This window comes from Ambystoma mexicanum, chromosome 12, assembly GCF_040938575.1.
Source record: "Ambystoma mexicanum isolate Mex_15411 chromosome 12, UKY_AmexF1_1, whole genome shotgun sequence".
Classification (NCBI taxonomy): domain Eukaryota; kingdom Metazoa; phylum Chordata; class Amphibia; order Caudata; family Ambystomatidae; genus Ambystoma; species Ambystoma mexicanum.
The window spans coordinates 174,348,482-174,366,008 of NC_090936.1; the positions used below are offsets into that span (position 1 = coordinate 174,348,482).

The window sequence follows — 17,527 nt, forward strand, 5'->3', positions numbered from 1 at the left end:
TGTTTTATTTTTACGTTTGCAAAACTTCTTGTTTCTCTTATGCAGGCTTTGTGCTCTCTTTTCCAAATGCTGTGCTGATTGTCCTGGGGGATGTTCTTTCAGCATTGGGTCTATCGTTAGCAACAGATGCAATATTAAGCTATGGCTTGCTTCTGGATACTTAGGTTGTACTAGGCAAGGTTGCCTTTGAGTTGTTCTGGGTCTTATTCAGAAATCCTGGATATTATTCTCCTGGGGTTTTGAGTAACAGGGATCTGTAACCCGTTAGGTGTTGCCGAACGTCACGTTCATAGGGGTGCCGTTTTTAAATGTATCTAATGGTGGGTTTTTAGAGTGAGGCAGTTTTAGGAGGTATTTCAGTCTCTGTAGATGTATTAATCACAACCCCTTATGGGGAAAAGAAAATACTTTTTTTGCATGATTGGTACAAATCAATTGATAAACAGTATCATTAGAAACTCTGTCGCCAAATCCCAACATTTGATAAGTCATTTAGATATTTACCAATGTATTTGTCCAAATTCCTGAATGCTTCTTTGCGTGACAATTTTTAAGATTTAGATGTAATGTACTTCCCATTGGAGAAATATTGAATGTGTGGAAAGGACTGAATGTCTTAGAAGTAAACGCATTGACTTTTTGCTATGTTTGTGCTGGTGTCGAGTGAGTGAACACGGTACCGGCTGTGCAATTTTTCCACGAAGGGGGCTGCACGTTTTCCATTCAAGCCTCGTGAATGGCCTAGTGACCAATAGACATTAGGAAGATCCGGCTAACATTACGCGGTCCTAGAGGGATCCTTTGGTGGTCGCATACTTTGAAAGATCTCCAAGCTGCACCATGGGTGCTTGTACAGCATACACACTGATGCCAGTTGAGGATTAATTTCCTCTGTCCCATTCACCTTCCCTTAAGTTGGAATTTGGTGATTTAATACTGGCCCATACACGTTGAGAACAGGGCGGAGCATTTACTCCAAGCCCTACGTCCTGAAGAAGATCTCCGACCGAAACACGTGTTGACGCTTTTCTGTGAGAGATATCTGGTCAAATTTGGCATCAGATACACGACACCTGATATTATGGACTGGGTCACTGTCTGATGTGATAACTGAAAAAGATTTGGTGTAACAATATTTCCAATGCTTATTGATGTACTAAACACTTGGGTGTTTTTATATTTGAATGTCTGAATGAGTCCTGTATGTGGTTATGATTGATGGTTTGAATTGACTGTTCTTTTATCGATTTTTATGATATTAAGATGAATTTTCCTTGTGATGAGTTTACTGAATAAAATTTGATATGTATTGAAATTTAGTTAGTGTCATCCCATTCTACTGATCCAATTTTGGATATCTGTACAGTATACCTGAAGGATCAGGGACTTGAGTGCAGGTCTACCCATTTATTTACCGTTAGAAGTAAACCCCTGCATAAGTGGATTACCTGCAGCTGTTTAGACCCTTAAACATCTTTTGCTGGAATGCCCTAACTTGGCAGACTTCCGCACTTTATTTTTAGGGAATTATTTCAATGCAACTAACTGTGAATGATTGTTGGATCCACTTATCAAGGGGAAACGTAACTCGTAACTTTTGCCATTTTAAAAATGTCTCCAACATGTCAGGGTCACTGGTACCTGTGGTGGGTTAGGCCCATCATCATCTTGATAAAAAAGAATTTGAGGGTGCTTTTTAAAAACCAGGCAACTACTCATAATGATCTGTGTGTCTTTTTTCTATTCCTTTTTACATTTTAATTGTACCAAATGCTGTTTATTTATTAACATATTTTTAATTGAATCCTCTTGTGCAAGATGTTATAGTTATTTTGAATCAAATTTTCTTATGTACGTTTTTATTGTTGAAAATCGCAATAAAGGAAAAGAAAATAGGGATGGCGAGCATGCAGGAAATAACTCATTCCAGTCTCTTGGAGGTAAGATGAGTAGCAGGAGCACCATTCCAGTCCCTAGCAGTTTGCCCCCTCAAATAACAAGATCGGTAGTTCTCGCAATGAATCGCAGGGCTGTAATGACAACTGCTTGTAAATGTACCCAGAGCCAATGAGTAAGACATCAATGGTCAGCTGGCTCAGAGGAGTATCCCCTTCACTGTTTTCTGTGACAAGGGAGTCCTCGGTTGTAGAGAGCTGCCAAAGAAACGAAGAGAACTTCTTTTGGACCTTTGACCTAAAGCCCTTTGTTGAACTCTAAATCTAGCATGATGACCCTACAAGACACTGGCCCCAAGCCGTGTAAACATTCCCTGCAATTATTAGTTCTGCAGACCTTCTTGTGTTTACAGCGACATATCTGACCTTTGTTTTACTTTTGCTTATGCAGTGCAATAAAGCTGGTTTTTATTTACTCAATTTTATCTCTCAGGTTCCCTCTTCACCCAGTGCACTGTAACCGCTCTAACATAATCAAAGGGGAGGCTGAGCTTCTTCCAATGAGAGTGAGGGAACAGACATGCCTGGTTCTCTTTGATATCGGAGAAGCCTGCAAGTGTTTTCCTGAGTGTGGTGGAGCCGTGAGATGCCCAGTGCCCGGATCTCCCAGAGCTTGTTCATCAGGAGAGATGCAGAGTCTTCAGCGGAAGGGAGAGCTGAAGGCGATGCCACAGCCTGCTTGCTGTGTGAGGGGGGCAAAGTCACCTGTCAGCCCTCCTAAAGCACCATAGCTGTGGCCTTTGAGATAGAAGTGTTGGTCACCTCCTCTTCTGGTCCAGGAATACATCTAGAGAAGACCGCCTGAGCATGAACTCTGTATTTCACTGTGAGGATGGGAGTAGTGACTGACAACACTATGTGGTCATGGTCACTTTCCAACTTTCTCTTTACCTCGTATATAAATTTAATCTATCATAAAACTAGTGGGATTTGAAGAAGTAAAGATTTTCTTATTCCTGTGGGAGTTTACCATTTCATGGCACAATTTGGGCTGTCAGTTTGATACAGTGCTGACATTCACTGTGGCGCCACTGCCTACCCTTGTCATATTTTTTGTAGCCCCTTTATTGGCATTCAAACAGTAGGCCTTTGCGTGCAGAAGTTATACCCATCTCACAACTTGATTGAAATATTTTGAAACAGTTGGAGAAGGTGTTGGGTGGAAAAGTTGGCATAGACTGAGTAAAGAAAGGGGGATCGTATGTAGAATTTTCAACAAAAGGTGAAATATATATTGGCCACCTTTTGGAAACTGAAGTCAATGGGAATATGCTTGACCTGCATATACTTTTTTTTTCCCCATAGAGCAAATACAATGTGTTACATGAAGTGTTACATGAATTACAAAGACAGACATGACGATTTCAATAAAACTTTTTTTTAAAATCTGTGTTTAGGTAAAAGAATTTCATTTCCGTGCAAAGTGCATCTACACAGCTGTGATGGTGAGAAGGGTGATACTTGCACAAGGGGAGCACAAAGTAGATGACCGAGACTATTATGGAAACAAGCGTTTGGAATTGGCAGGGCAGGTTGGTCTCTGTTTCAATTATGTTGCTTTACTTTCTGTTCAAAGTTTATTGAAATCGGGGTAAAAAAGGAACCAGTATGTTTGCATTTACATCATCATATGCCTTCAGTACCGACTTTTCTGGTGACTTGTCAAATTTATTCAACATGTGCATTTTGCGTGCTCATTCCATTGCACTTAAACCCAGCACCACTGCAACGTTTATAGTGAAAGACGGGTAGGATATTGCTGTTTGCCCACTGTCTCATTTATGGAGACCAGCCCGTTGGTGAGCCAATTTAAATGTATAGTTGTAATTACATCTACCATATGTTAGTGAGAATATCCAGGATTATCGGGCACTGGATAGACTGACATCCTCATCAGCTAGAGTATTATGCCAGAAATGTGGATATTTTCAGAGTCTTTTCAGTTAGGAAATGTCGCTGTTTGTCTCTAGGCACTGGCTGAGTTAATTTATTTGTATAGCACCAACACAACGAGGCCCATGGGCAGAAGGGTGCTATGAAGGGTGGGAGGCGGGCATTGTGACCAGGGTCAAATGGAGAATTAATCAGTGGTGATGGAGGCATAGAACTTTAAGAGTGAAATTCCAGGCTGAACATTCTGATCAGTGATCAACAAATAAAATATTAATAACACATTTTCGATAAAGGTTTATTTAGTGTAAGGAAGGCCTGGTATCAAAAGTAAGACAGACACAAGTGACCACAGTTCAAGGGTGTTTATTGAATTTTCACAAGGGTGAGATAAACGCCTATCTAAATCTACTTATGGGAGCAAGCAACGACCATCAAATAATAAAGAATGCAGTCCTAGTTGAGTCTTGTCAACTCAAAGGGGGCCTATACTAAACAACCTATTGCCAATCTTTACTACTAATTAACAAATAGTGTGGGGTGGAGTTCATGAAAAAGAAAGAAGTGTTCACAAAATGGTAAATCAGGATGATTGGGCCGTTGGCATCCCTTTCCCATGTTTTCAGCACGGGACAAGGTGGTTCACTCGAGCAAAGCACTCACTCTGGCTTCTGTGGCACGAGGATACAGTTCTATTTTCACAGTTCAGGACCTCCTGTGTCCAAGTCTCTTTGCTTCTTGCAAGTCTCTTGACTCAGAGGGCCCGGTGTACACAAAACAAAACGTAAGCATTCTTTTCCTTTTTTACCAGTATTCAATTTGGGCATTCGCCCTGAATACCCCTCACCCAGGCTCAGATCCCTTTCAAACTATGTTCAGATAATTCTTTCTCGGGTGACTCACGGTTCACCGCGGATCGCCCTCAGCCGGGCTCAGATCCCTTTCTTTCACTCAATTAATCTCCCTCAGCCGGGCTCGGACTAATTGCAATGTACTTCAAACTATCACAAACTATCCAATGTGCACGGGATTTAGTAAGGCCCATTGCATGACCACTTCGATCTCAGTATTCCTTTTTCTTGCACTCAGCATCAGTTGGATCCCTAACATAGACCTTCGAATGAGCGTCCACGTGGCGCCGTACCACTCTGTGCATGGTATGTTGGGTTGCCTCCCAAAGTTCAATCACAAAGTTCACTTCTTTTGGTTTCCAATTAGATCTGTGTCGCTCTTTGCAAACGCCTCACACACTGTTCCCTTTGTATAATGTTGCCGCTTGTAAGCTTGGTTCAAAACACAAGCTGGTTTGGTATCAGCCTCTCTGTGCTGTCTTTTCTGACGCCACTTTGTTGTAGGAGCCAAGGACTGTACCACGGCGGCAATCGCTCCTCCCCGCCCTTGTTATCGACACTGAGAGCGCCCTTGGTACCTTCAACACATTGTGCAGGTTTGATCAGCCTTAGTTCCTGGTCTTCGGTTTCTTACTTTCCAAGGCTCACAAAAGTAACAGTCTTCAGAGGTCACAGGTACTAACCTCCTGGCGACTCTCTCTGGTTGCGCTGTCTTTCTCCTTATATTAAATTGCCATCTTGCAACTGCTGTTTCCTAGTGTTTGCCTCGCTCAGAGTGTGCTTTACTGCTCCGCCTTTTTTCTGTGTGGGGAAGTGGGATGGAAGTCAGTTGTGTTTAATAATCTGTAATAGCCTGACATTGCCTGTCCCTGGTGTTGGGACATGTCGGGTATATGGTTCTGGTGTTAGTCTGTTGTCGCTGATGGTGAACTGTCCGTGAGAAAGTGTTTGTGTCGGAAAAGGGATGGGGGGTTGAATTCCTAGGTATCCCACCTGGTAGGATGGGGAAAAGGTGTTATTGGGAAGGGGATATCACGTCTCACCCTCTGGTGTCCCACTTCCACTCCCCGAGGACCCCTCATCCAGGTGATTCTCCCACAATGGTCCAACCCCAGGAACTGGATCTAAAAGCGATGGCCATGTCCTGGCCACCTGGATGATAGATCTCCAGGGACTAGCAGGTGAGACACCTTCAGGTTTCTCACATTAGTCATTTAAATTCCATGTATTTATATAAATCAGTTTCCAAAAAATGAATTAATCTTAGCCGAGTTCATAGAAACATGCATGCTTGAGGTCATTGTAAAGAATGTAACCTAAAATCCATGTGTTAGCCACCAAATTGTGATGATGCTCTCCATAGGTGAATGGTGTCATTCATTTCTTAAATGTTGAAGGTATCCAATGGTGGGCCATTATGTTCTTTCACTGCATGACCTTCAATCATTAGTTTTTGTGACTGGTTAGGATGTAGTATATGTTAAAATACCTCTGCATGTGTCTTGTACAATATGTGACATACACATTAGATCATCAGACAAAGAAGGTAAGGTTTTGTTTCCTATGCAAAAAAATGAGAGCTCTGTCCCATATGGTTTTAATATGTGGAAATCACACAGCATATCACATATTAAAAAGAATCCCATGGCTAAGAACTCTTGTTTGCATTAGAATCAGTACTTTACTTTCTGGGACCGAGGAGCTAACTTTGGCATTCAAACCATATGTAAGCAATTGTCATCCATAAACACGTAATATCAGTAAAATTGCATATTTCTTAGATATAATCTTTTATGGATTTTAATATTGCCATTTGTTTGAAATTTTGTTGTTAGTGTGTGTATGCTTCAGTGGAAGTAAAAGCTAGGACTCAGTTTGTGACAGGACACACTGTGATATTGTAGTTTGTGGCATTTTTATATTTTGATTAAGAAATGAGCGCCTCCTTTGGGGCAGTCTAGCCGTAGTAGATAGGTTTTTCCTAGCTGTCTAGATCGCATGTGGCAAGGTCGGGGACGCAGAACCGACATGCCAGCACTTATGTGTAGGAGTGAGTGGCCATCTGTCCTGTCCATATCTTAGTTGCCCTTTGGGCAGGGTGTCTAAGGTGATTTAGTATCTCATCAGGTGTAGTGCCTAGGCAAGCAGGACTGATGAGGCTGATTCTGTTACTGGACAGATGTTGGCTGAAAGATGTGTGAGCGATATTTCTTGATGATAGCAGCTTTCAGACAGCCTAGACCATGTGGTGAGGACTTCAGCTTAGAGGGCCGTTTACCTTTCTCCAATTGCCATTGTCTGGAATGACCCATTCATTATTAGTGGATGGAAGGATGTTATTGTGGCACAGCTGGATCAATTGCGACATTCTGTATGTGGCTCAACTAGAATTAAGCGGATGTTTGAAATCCTTCAGAAAATTGCAGAAATAATTTTGCCTCTAGACGTGAGAGATATGGTCACATCTGTATCTCAGAAAAACACTCCTTGCACTGGTAGTCTATCTGTGTCTTTCTCTCTCTGTCTCTCTTTCTCCCTCTTTATCTCTCTTTCTCTCTCTCCCTTTCCCTCTCAGAATAGTTTATTTTGAAAATTACAAAACATCCGTACAAAGATGAATAATGCATTTGCTTACTTTCAGATTACTTAATACAATATGCAATCTACCCTATCTGATGTTTAGTGATAGTCTGATGGCAAACTGCGATTAACAATATAATATATTTGTTATAATAGTTAAAATCACACATTTATAATATTAAAAATCCTAATAAGCTCAAAAACATTTATTATTGCATACTTAACAGACGTATCCAGCATATGGAGACTAGGCTGACCCTTTAATGTTAAAAGGAAAAACATGGCATCTCTATGGTTTCGCCAGTAGCCTGCAACTATCCTAGATAATGGCCACTGTCTTCTACAGCGTTAATACCAGGGACAGAACAGTAAGACATGAATATTACTTTCTGGCAACTCCATTCCACTCTTGCACAAAGTGGAATCAATACGCTTGTCCATGTGCCAAATTCATTTGCATATGCATTTGATCCTAACTCAACTGGGTGCTGAGCCATTTATGCGACACGGTATGGGGTTAACTCTAAATATGTGTTGCTTCACTCTGAATGGTTGTTTTCAAGTACCGAATTACAGAGGGGTTTCACCTCAATTGTCCAACGCTCATCCCATCTGTTAGACAAAACTATGAGCTGAAGAAAGTGTTTAACCTGAGATGGAATAGAAGGATCCGTAAACCACACCGCTTTCCCAATGACACACATCCATTCTCTGCCCCCGTTTCTCAGGCCTATACATGGCTTGTGCCACAACTTTGGCACTATTGACTGTAAGAGCCGCTAGAGTGGCACAACTTGCTGCTTTTTTCATGTAGTCCCTGTATCACCCCGTGATCTTTCATTTTAATCTGGGCTTTAGCCACTTGAGATATCTATATCATATTTTTGGAGCCACATACCCCCGGATAGTCCAAAGTATTTACCAACTCCATGGGGCTATCTTTTACTAATTTGATCAAAACCTGTGCCCTATTTTGGGGACTTATCGTGAAGTGACTTAAGGGCCCGGGTGCATCCAGAGCCAGTGGTGGCTGGGCCCGTAGGCAGTTTGGGGTTCTTGCCTGGTCTTACCTGCCTAGCCCCCTCCAGCAAACAGGGAACATTCACTTTAAATATTACAGGCTTGTTTGCTGTTAGGGTTTTTTTTTTTTTTTACTAAAGTCCACCTAGGGTAGGGCTTTAGAAGACTCACTCTTAGGAGTACAGGGCTTCAACTCTTAGGTTTCGCCTGAACTACCCAAAATGTTTGGTAGCTATGGTCAAGCAGCCAGGCTTAGTCTAGGAGGGAGATGGGCTTTAGATGGGTACAAAGACCTTTGAGCACACCTATAGTCCAGGAAACACTTACACACTGTAGTTCTATAGAAATATGGTTATTTATTATATACACTAAGACAATGTCAAATTCAACATGCAATTCAGGTGAGTACAAATAATTCACACACATAGAAATGCACATTAGATATGTGCTGTAGCAATATTCAAAGCAATAGTAGACTTTTAAAAGAATAACAGGTAAGTATCCTCTCAGCGAGAGACTGGTGGGAAATATTGCTGAGGCGGGGGGAGGGGAAATCGCACTGACCATTGCAGTAGTTACTTTCCTGGAAAATTGTCTAGGAAAGAGGTTGATCGTAGTTAACTAATTATTAAGGCCTACAGTGAAACGACTGACATTTTGTTTTTATCATGGATGTGTGTCGCTTTGAGATGGTTTCTTTTGCAAAAAAAGTTTTTCTGTTAAACTAAAGTAAGCAAATAAAAAAAAAGAAAACAGGCAAGTACAAAGAATAGTTTCAAGTTATCACATCATATCATCAACCAACATTTACTAGAAGGAGCAATACTTGTAAGTAAATAACTTTGTGTAGGCCTTAACTTTAGAGTTCAACCCTATCTGGGGAATGAATCTCTTAAAAGTCAGGAGGGGGACACTGAAGGGCCAGTGACCCCTGGGCAGTAGAACAAAGGAAGACAGATGCTGTCAACGTTATACGTTCTTAGAAGATGCTTTTCGTATCAGGTAAGTAATGTAGAATTGATTCAAAGGGTTCAGGGGGGCTAGGTAGGCCACCTGAAGGATTTCAACTTCGAGGATGTATGTCCTGAGACCTGGGAGAACACGGTTAGGTCATCCACCCCAACGTGACTCCAGAAGCTCAAGAGGAGCGAACAGCAAAATAACTGCCCAGGTAAGTACCCAGGAGTGTGACAGCACCTTATTCAGTGAAGAACAATGTCACTGATGGATCCCCAAGGTAGGACGACAGCAGCTCTGGTTCGGGTCTCTGGCCTTGGTGGCTGGAGGAAGACATTTTGGCAGGAGCAGATGGTCAGACTCAGTCACATGGATGACCAGCAGACAATATTCATGGCACTTGGTTGTGGAGGTTTGACACAGGTTTCGTAGCAGCAACGGTTGTCACCCAGCACACTTCCTTTAATTTCTCGGTCCACGACTCAGCTGAGGGGACTTCTTTGATCAGGATGGAGCCTCTGTAGGCCCAGGCAGATGCCCACGTGTTTGCAGCTTGGCCCGCGCTTGACAAGACGATGCACCGCAGCAGTGCCAGAGGTCCCAGGGTGTTCAGAGTTTGCAGGCCCGAAGGTTCCAGCTCGTCATGGGATGGCTCAAACTGTAACTGATCTCGAGACTGGTTAGGCCCACCAGTCCTGGTGAGAAAGTCATCCGGGCTGGATCTTCCCTGACGCACAGAAGAAAGTGCTGGAGCTGCCGCAGTCACTCAGTTGGCTCTTGCGGTCGCTGGATGTGGCTGCAGGCGTTGTCCTTCTTTCTTCTTCTTTGGAGTGGATCTTCCATTGGTCGGTTCTGGCTTCTGCTTCAAGATCCTTCTCCAGCATTGGATCTTTCATGGATTCACATGCTAGAATATTCCCCGTCGTCAGACTGGGACCCCTCGGTACACATATATAGCCTTTTCCAAAGGAAAACTTTCGACACTTTTGTGTCCTATCCACGTCCTTCTAGGACCCGCCTACGCATGCTCTGCAGGCCGTGCTAGTATAAGAGGCCCGCCCCCGCGGCTCCCCTTCAGATTTCAACCGTCTCCAAAGTAGTGGGATCTCCTCGTGTTGTCCTACTGTTTTTTATTAGGTTGCGTCATTGGATTTCGAGTAATAATGTCCTCTGTGTCAGGTAAAGCGCTGTTCCGTCCATGCGCGACATGCGGCTTAAAAAAGGTTTACGAGGGGGACGGACATATGGATTGCATATATTGCCTCCACCCTCACCATTCGGCGGACGCCTGCGACATATGCAAGGGGTTTTCTCAAAAAACCCTCAAAGACCGGAACCGACGCCTGGTGGCATGGCTGAATGATGGATCGGGGGCATACCCCCCCCTCGGAGGTGGGCTCCACACAGTCGGCGAAAACATCACGCCGCGCGGCCTCGTTGGAACCACCGGCGAAGAAATCTAGACCGTCGGAAAAAGTGTCGTCTGGAAGTCACTCCACTAGACTCCTCGGCAAAGAAATCATCCTCATCAAAAAAGCATGAGAAGGAAAGGAAATCCTCCTCTGGCGATCATCACAGATCGACCACGAGTCGAGAGTCGAGTAAAAGCGGGCACAGTTTGGAGAAGGCGGGACCGCCAAAACCACCTACGAAGTCTTCGTCGACGGCGGTCCAGTCATCAACCGCCTCCCTGCCACTTGCACAGGGGGCATCCACCGTCCTGTCGACAATGGCGTCGACGAGGGCCTCGTCGACGGGGATCCTACAGGAGGCCTGGAGGCCTGAAGTCTTTGACCCGACCCCCCCGGAGCCTTTGCTACAAGAACAAGCTATGTTGCTGTCCTCAGAGGACGAGAGAGTTGCTGGCCCAGCAGACCTAGGGCTACGAGCGGCTGACAAGTCGTCGACGAGGGCCTCCGTTACACCGGTATCTGCCCCTCTCCTCAATCCTCAATCGGTATTGTCGTTGGATATTCTGTCCACGCTTCAGTCCTTGTTGCAGTCGTTGGACCAGCGACTACCCCAGGCAAGCCTGCCACAGTCACTCGTCGACGAGCCGGGCCCGTCCCGTCAACCGACGCACCCACGCACGCCAATCTCTACACTGGCACAGGAGGAAGGTGAGCTGCCAGATTCGGAGTCTGACAGGGGGGCCATGTCGGATATCTCATTATCCCCCTCCAGGGATCCTACCTGGGAGTCAGAGGCGGAGTTGGAAAACCCCAGAAGCCCAGCTCACCCATCCCCTCCGGACGACATCGCGTCATTCCATTCTATGATGGAGAAGGCATGCAAAGAATTTGGTCTGTCCCAAGAAGAACAGAAAAAGGATTGTTTTTTGTTCGACCACATGGGCAAGAGAAGGAGGTCGGTGTTCTCGATACCAATACTGGACCATGTATGGAAAGAGGGGTTGCAGACAATGAGACACCCATTCTCAGAACCAGCAGTGAAAGGACGTCTAGATAAAAAGTTTAAGGCTCCAGAGTCTACCCCCAAGTGTTTATCCTCCCAACCAACACCAGACTCGGTGGTGTCGGCGGCAGCAGCGAGGAAGGCAAAGGCACAGCACAAGTGCACGACTCCTCCTGAGAACGAGGCGAGACGCCAAGATGCCTTTGGCAAGAAAGTGCTCTCCGTGGGAGCGACCACAGTAAAGGCCGCAAACTCTCTGGCAATTGTGGCCAGATACGATAGGGAGATGTGGCACAGACTAGCTCCACTGCTTGAACATCTTCCAGAAGAACAGAGGAAGGCGGCGATGCTACTGGTCTGAGAGGGTGAGGAAGCCTCAAATCACACAATAAACATCGCGGTGGATCTCGCTGAGTCAGGCTTCAAGCAAGTCAACAATGGGGTGGTATTGCATCGACAGTCATGGCTTAAGTGTACCTACTTCAGGCCGGAAGTGCAATACAAGGTCTTAGATATGCCCTTTGAGGGAGACCTTCTTTTCGGCGAGAAGGTGGACGAGGCCCTAAAAGGGATGAAAGAAGATTCGGACACGGCACGTTCATTGGGTGCCCTCCAGAGTGGCAGAAGTTACAAGTCTTTTCGTCCCTTTAGAGGGGCTTCAGGCAATTCAAGATTCTCTTCTGGAGACAGATCCTTTGCCAGATCGGCTTACCCCTCCCAGGGATACCGACGTGCCTCACAATCGGCTAACCGTCGACGAAACTTCCAGTCTTCCAGAAAACGACCATCATACCCATCGTCGTCGAGAGACAAGCAAAATAAAGATCAGCAGTGACATACCACGCACCGTTCTGGGGGGAAGAGTTTCAGCATATGTCGATGAATGGGAAAGGATAACGACGGACCAATGGGTGTCAGACACCATAAGAAACGGACACTCTCTGCAATTCAAACACACCCCTCCGCAAATTTCACCTGCGTTCACCGCTCAGTCCCATATGAAGGTACTGCAACAAGTGGTTACACTCATGTTAGCGAAGGGCGTGATAGAATTAGTTCCAACATCACAGAGAGGTCAAGGAGTCTACTCGAGATACTTCGTCGTAAAGAAACCGAACGGCAAATGGCGTCCCATTCTAGACTTACGCGATCTCAACAAGTCCTTAATGAGCCTAAAGTTCAAGATGCTCACTCTGCAGGAAGTGATCCGTGCAGTTCAAAAGGGAGATTTCCTGGCATCCCTGGATTTACAGGACACGTATTTCCATATACCAATGTGTCGGAAACACAGAAAATTCCTACGTTTTGTAATAGGGTGAACTCACTACCAATTCACGGTTCTTCCTTTCGGGCTCAAGACTTCCCCCAGAACGTTCACAAAATGCCTGGCTCCAGTGGCTGCCTGGCTAAGGAAGCAAAGCCACCATGTATACCCATACCTCGACGACTGGCTGGTAAGGGGATCCTCCCCAGCGTCGACCAACACAAGTCTGCAAGCCACCATGCAGCTTCTACAACGGCTAGGATTCGCCATAAACTTCGAGAAATCCTCTCTGCGGCCATCGAGAACGCTGGTATTCTTGGGGGCACAGTTCGAGACTCAGTTAGGGCTGGTGAAACCTTCCCTCGACAGGACCTCAAGACTCATTCAACAAGCGGCCCGGCTACGGCGAAACACCAGGATCTCAGTGAGAAAGTATGTTTCGGTCCTTGGGGCCATGGCATCCTGCATCCATCTGGTGAGAAACTGTCGACTATTCATGAGGCCAGTCCAAGAATTCCTCGCGGACCGATGGACACAGGCTCAGGGATCGTGGTCGGACAGGATAACCGTCGACGACGACAAGCTACGTCGGACCCTTCAGTGGTGGCAGAGTTCCCACAATCTGAACAACGGTATGCCCCTACAGGAGCCGGAGTTTCAGAGCACCATAGTTACGGATGCGTCCCTAACCGGATGGGCAGCGCACATGGGTGCTCTCCAAACGCAAGGTCGCTGGTCTCCAACGGATTCACTCCTACACATAAACGTACTGGAACTCAGAGCGGTAGGATGGGCTTTGAAGGCGTTCCTACCACACATCAAGAGTTCGCGAGTGCGAATACTGACCGACAATACAACAGCCATGTTTTATCTGAGGAAACAAGGAGGGACACGATCGAGGACTCTTTCCATAGAAGCCCAGAAAACATGGCATTGGGCATCGAAACACGAAATTTCCCTCGTGGCTCATCACCTTCCAGGAGTGTGGAACGGCCAAGCCGACTCCCTCAGCAGAAGCATGGGCCAGATACACGAGTGGGAAGTGGACACGGGTCACTTGAAGAAAGTGTTCGAGAAATGGGGTCACCCCCCTCTGGACGCCTTCGCGACCAAAGACAACAAGAAATGCGAGCAATTTGCAAGCAGATGGCCCCAAGAGGGTTCGGTGGGGGAGGCGTTCTCCTTCCCATGGACGGACATGTTCCTCTATGCTTTTCCCCTGTTTCCCCTCATACGGAAAACAATACAGTGGATACCCAGATACAATTGCCGGGTGATCCTAGTGACACCATACTGGCCGAGGCAACCGTGGTTCTCAGACCTCCTCCATCTATCGCTGGAACATCCCATAGCGTTTCCGAAAGTCCCGTACCTTCAATCCCGGGACAGAGGCACGGTGTGGCATCACGACCCGGACAGTCTCAACCTTACGTCCTGGCTCCTGACTTCTCGGAGTTCGGTGCTTTAGACATTTCAGAGGATTGCCAAAAAATTCTACAGGCAGCTAGAGCCCCTTCTACTAACAAATCTTACTCCTATAAGTGGCGGAGATTCTGTGAATGGTGTAGAGGACAACGGGGCCTACAACCATTGCTGGTGACGCCGGAACAAGTTCTACCTTACCTGCTCCTCTTGGCAGAAAAGGGATTGTCCCCCTCATCGATAAAGGTACACCTGGCAGCCATCTCAAGATTCACAAGGAAGAGGCAGTCGTCTCCTCTATTCAGTGACAGACTGGTAAAACACTTCATGCGGGGTTTATTTCGAGCTTTTCCCCTGGTGAAACGTTTTCCCCCGACGTGGAGCCTCAACACAGTGTTAGCAGGCTTGATGAAACCGCCTTTCGAGCCTATGGCCACGTCCGACATAAAATTCATTTCGTGGAAGTTGGCATTTTTGATAGCTATCACATCAGCCAGACGTATCTCGGAACTGCAAGCGCTGGTCGTGGACCCGCCCTACCTAAGATTCTTTAAGGACAAGGTAGTCCTGGCAACTAACCCTATGTTCGTCCCGAAGGTTCCGACGGTATATCACAAACATTCATCCGTGGTTCTGCCTACTTTCTTCGCCACTCCATCATCGGCAGCAGAAAAAACTCTTCATACCCTGGACGTTAAGAGGGCTCTGAAATTCTACCTACATCGTACACAAGACATCAGGGCTACTCGGCAACTGTTCATCGCATATGGTCCTTCGGCGAGAGGAAAAGCAATCTCTAAACAGGGATTGGCTAGATGGGTCTCGTCGACATTGCTTTTTGTCACTCTAAGGCCGGAAGGCCACTGCAAGGACATCCTAGAGCTCATTCTACAAGGTCGATGTCCTCCTCAACAGCGTTATGGGCTGGAATTCCGCTGACAGACATATGCCAAGCTGCGGCATGGTCAGTGCCCCACACTTTTACCCGCCACTACTGCCTTGCCAGGCAGCATGCAGACGAGGTGCAGATGGGAAGAGCTGTCCTGCGCCATCTGTTTCAGTATGGTAAGCTCCACGCTGTGGAGAGTCGGGTTTCTACCTTTTGATGACAGTATACTTTATGTGGATAAGGTTATATGAGTTAACTTATTCCTGCTGTACATATGCATTGTGTAATAGGGTGAGGATATATATATATATATTGTTACATTACATTCTCACCGCCGTCTCAAGTGTTACTGCTATACAATCTATTCTAAGCATGTGAATCCATGAAAGATCCAATGCTGGAGAAGGGAATAGTTTCTTACCTGTAACTCCATTTCTCCAGCATTGGTATCTTTCATGGATTCACATGCGCCCGCCAACCTCCCCGTATGTAATGTATGTGATGAATTTAACCCTTCCTACTTTGGAGGGGCCGAAATCTGAAGGGGAGCCGCGGGGGCGGGCCTCTTATACTAGCACGGCCTGCAGAGCATGCGTAGGCGGGTCCTAGAAGGACGTGGATAGGACACAAAAGTTTTCCTTTGGAAAAGGCTATATATGTGTACCGAGGGGTCCCAGTCTGACGACGGGAAATATTCTAAGCATGTGAATCCATGAAAGATACCGATGCTGGAGAAATGGAGTTACAGGTAAGAAATTATTCCCTTGCCTTTTATGTGGGAACCTAGCCTATAGGAATGCATGCTACATTCAAACTTTGGGTGGTGGCTGCCAAACACCCAGTCAGAACTGGATCCAAGCAGACATACTGGAGGACAAAGACCTGAGGAGTTAGTGTCCTTCCAGCTTCCTATCCTCCCAGACACAGTGACGCATCTGGGCGTGCTTCCCATCGGGACCTGGCGAAAACAAAAGACAGATCAGGCCCTCCCTCAACCAGGTCAGCAAAAGAAGGCTCAAGAAAGGACAAGTCATTGTGAGCTGGTGAAAAAAGAAAACGGGCACCATTTTAAGGTAGTGGTGACCCATGTGTCCCTTGCAGCAGCTGTGAATAAAGCCTGTGATGAAAGTTACAAACATGTACTGTAACTAGCAAGTTACAGGGTAAGTGAAAAAGGGATAGTGTGTGTCCCCTCAGCACTCCCCATAAAGTGGGGTGTGCTGATCTCACAAAAGAAAAGCGTAGGTAGGATAAAAGGTATCCCCCTATCCTGGTAATATTGTTAGAACAGGAAAAAAAGGAAATCTCAAGGAGCTTCCAGCAACAATGCACAGATAGTGTTTTGTGCTGCAATAATTAATTGTAGAAGCCTGAAAGCATGGAGGAAAGCATAACTCCATTAAAAGTACCCAAAACAGGACAAAAGGATTCCCAAGGTTAGAGTAAAAGAGTTCGTGAGTGAATGTGTAAAAAGGTTCCGATTCACTCAGGAGAAATAGACCAAAAATACAATAGTCCAGCAAAAAGGCTGGGGGACTCACAAAGTGGGAAGAGTTGTACTCAAAAAAGGAAATTATACCCAACACTTGCCTTTTTTAATCTTTTAAGACACGTCTAAAACTGTTAAAGCTGTGTTTTTCAAAACACATGCCGAGAAAGCTCTTAAAGATAGTCTGCACGCCGCATGAGAAAAATGTTAAGGAACTTGCATTGTATGAATTGTTAAAAAATAACCAGTATGCTATAGGAGAGAAGAACGTGTCTCTGGTGCACCCAAGTATGAGAAACCTAACCGCGGGACAGTCACAGTTGGGTATAAAAACACGATAGCATTGTTCGGCTCTTTTTGGAGTTTGCAAGGAGAGCGATGCAGGGGAGATTGAAATCGGATGGAAGTGGAAGAGACTTGAGGCCAGAGGGAGACAAGGAGTTGGAAATGAGGAGAGAAACATTAGAGGAACATTAGGAGGGGATATGGAGGTGGTAGAAGGAAAACTTCTGGTGCTGGCGGCAAGAGGAAAGAAGCATGTTTTTGGAATAGGTCAATAGGAGCATATAGAGGAGAAGGACAGAGGAGTAACTTGGTCAATTGCTTATATTTAACTTCAGGGCATGCTACTCATTACAAAGCCCAATGAACTTTTAACAACAATTTCACTAACAGGGCATTTGCATTTCTTGTCTATCAGACCAAGATCTTCTCTTTTTTCTGTGGAATCCAACTTAGCAAGGCTCTGACACCAAATTGACAGCTCAGACAATGTATACCTGCATATAGATGGTC

The 17,527-nt window shown here is 45.6% G+C and overlaps 1 protein-coding gene across 1 annotated transcript in view; it reads left to right on the forward strand.

Moving 5' to 3' along the window:
- POLR3B (RNA polymerase III subunit B) overlaps positions 1 to 17,527 on the forward strand; it is a 1,940,302-nt gene that overhangs the window by 897,833 nt on the left and 1,024,942 nt on the right. Inside the window, exon 12 of the mRNA XM_069628254.1 lies at positions 3,353 to 3,487. Within this exon, the coding sequence (XP_069484355.1) occupies positions 3,353 to 3,487 (135 nt within the window). The remainder of the gene's footprint in view (positions 1 to 3,352; positions 3,488 to 17,527) is intronic.